Raw genomic sequence first — 2,766 nt, 5'->3', positions numbered from 1 at the left:
GGAGAAGCAGTGGTGCTCTGTCTCTAGTCCAGCCGCCTCTGCAGTCAGAAAAGCTCCTATCAACCCACAAACAATGAAATATTAGGGGAGATTTGCCCTATCTGTTGGAAGGTAATCCAAATGAACTTTAGATGACAAGGGACATCCTAGATTAGGTTACCAAAGGCAGCAAGAGATGGGTATTAACTGTGTAAAATTGGTATCACATTATTTTGTTTGGTTCCCGTCCTACCAGTTAATCTTCTGGATCTCTCATGCTTGACTTTCATCATTAGGAAAGTGGACATGGAAAAGGAACTGTTTCATAGCTACTTACATGTCGAGCATTCAATGAGCATTCACTAAAACTCCTGCTATTCTTGCAAATATCATAAACCTGGGGCTGCTGTATGATAAAAATCGCTCTTTGAGCTTTAATAGTGTTGAAATACTGCCTGAGATGAAGTGTGTGTGTATGGAATACTCTGCAGACCAAGACATCAAGAAACCCTAAGGAAGTTATATGTTTGATGAAATCTCAATATGTGTTGTGTTAGCTACTACAACACGCATTTTAGAGATTTCCCACATAAATAAGGTCATTCCCACTGCCACCCAGCTAATAAGTATATGTAGTAGAAAAGAGATAAACACATTAATAAAATGAACAAACTAGAGGAGTGTTAGGTTTTAGTTCTTAAAAATCTTGATGCTATATTTAATATATTTTATACTTAACAAAATAGTAGTACCATTAGCATTACTGGCTGTTCCACAGAAAACAAAATCAATTTCTAATAAGGAGAGAATATGGACAACTTAGTTAACAAAGTTTTCAACATAGAAAAATCTTTACATTTAGCTCAATTTCACACACACACACTCACACACACTTAAACCTCACATCTGTCTAAATCATTTCTCACTTAAAAATGTGCCAAAACAGGTGAGCTAAAATCATGTAAATCTATGATGTATAACTTAGATTGCATTTAAACCATTACAGCTTATTATGTTATGTACATAATATATTATGTGAAGTATATTTAATTCCACATTAGGCATTGTGGATAAGCACAGTATTTAATTAAAAAAAAAAACCTTTTATTAAGGTAACTATAATTTAAAGCCTCCAGAACAAAATTAACATATTCATTTTGAAAAACAAATGTCCCTACAGGCCACATCGTCCTGCTCTGTGGTAAGACAATGCCAAATTTCACAGAGGTAACAGAATTTATTCTTGTGGGGTTGACGAGTCATCAAGAGCTCCGGGTTCTGTTTTTTGTGGTGTTCCTGGTAGTTTACACGATCACTCTGTTAGGGAATATTGGTATGATTATTTTGATTGGCATCAGTCCCCAGCTTCAGAGCCCGATGTACTTTTTCCTGAGTCATTTGTCTTTTGTGGATGTGTGTTTCTCCTCCAACGTTACCCCCAAAATGCTGGAAAACTTACTGTCAGAGACCAAAACCATCTCCTACGTGGGGTGTTTGCTGCAGTGCTACGTTTTCATTGCTCTTGCCCATGTCGAGGTCTACATCTTGGCAGTGATGGCCTTCGACCGCTACATGGCCATCTGCAACCCCTTGATTTATGGCAGCAAAATGTCCAGGACTGTGTGTGTTCGGCTCATCTCCGTACCTTACATCTACGGATTCTCTGTGAGTTTAATGTGCACGCTGTGGACTTACGGCTTGTATTTCTGTGGCAACTTTGAAATCAACCACTTTTATTGTGCAGACCCTCCCCTCATCAAGATCGCTTGTGGAGGGGTGCACATCAAGGAGTACACAATGATTGTTATTGCTGGAATTAACTTCACCTACTCTCTCTCCGTGGTCCTTATCTCTTACTCGCTGATTGTGGTAGCCGTGCTGCGCATGCGCTCTGCAGATGGGAGGAAGAAGGCATTCTCTACGTGCGGATCACATCTGACCGCTGTTTCCTTGTTCTATGGGACCCTGATCTTCATGTACCTGAGGCGACCAACGGAGGAGTCGGTGGAGCAGGGGAAAATGGTGGCTGTGTTTTATACCACAGTGATTCCCATGCTGAACCCCATGATCTATAGTCTGAGGAACAAGGATGTGAAAGAGGCGTTCACCAAAGCAATGACCAAGACATGCTTGGGGCAGTGATATTGGAGTGTATGTTTAGTGGTATGTTGGTCTATATGGTGTTTTACTTTTTAAAGTTCCTAGCTAAAAAATCACTCTCTGAAGACAACTCTTCCCTGTCCTAAAATATCCACTCTAGCAGAATTCTGTTTTATCTCAAGAACCGACTGTGAATATTAAGCATGCTTTACTGTATACCTGCTATCACGGTAATAAAACTGCCATAGTGTCATTCGAAGTGTTTATAAAATTGCATCAAAAATGTTTTAAAAATCAGTTTAGATAAAAATTGCTACTTTGCAATTGTTTTTTAGATTCATATATTCTTTCTTATGCAGTTTTCTATTTATACAATTCTTCATCATAAATTTCATGTGAAATGTGTAGTTTTTGTAGGAAAAATATACATTTATCTCCTATGACTGTAAATTTCATGAGTGGAAATTACCTAAAATGTTTAAAAGTGTGCATACCTAAGCAGGTTTTTTGCAACAGAATTCTATTCAGAACCTTCAAGCCATATCTTACTATAAACATTAGAGTTGTTCTTGTTCACTTTTCAGTTATTAATGTTTGCATTCCAATACTTTGTTCTCTCACTTTAGATCCTTGATTTGGATTTGGTATATATTTTTGAATTAGAAGGATGAAACATCTTGGTCAAAA

At 37.8% G+C, this 2,766-nt stretch overlaps 1 protein-coding gene across 1 annotated transcript; it reads left to right on the top strand.

Annotated features, from left to right (window-relative positions):
* The first annotated feature begins 1,188 nt into the window (after positions 1-1,188).
* Positions 1,189-2,121, top strand: LOC102007042 (olfactory receptor 5M9). The gene has a single exon (XM_005407967.1). It carries the CDS (start codon positions 1,189-1,191, stop codon positions 2,119-2,121), a length of 933 nt encoding a protein of 310 aa, XP_005408024.1.
* The last annotated feature ends 645 nt before the right edge of the window (positions 2,122-2,766 follow it).

This window comes from Chinchilla lanigera, unplaced genomic scaffold (assembly GCF_000276665.1).
Source record: "Chinchilla lanigera isolate Chin_1 unplaced genomic scaffold, ChiLan1.0 scaffold00110, whole genome shotgun sequence".
Lineage (NCBI taxonomy): Eukaryota > Metazoa > Chordata > Mammalia > Rodentia > Chinchillidae > Chinchilla > Chinchilla lanigera.
This window is presented reverse-complemented; position numbering and strand designations above follow the sequence as displayed.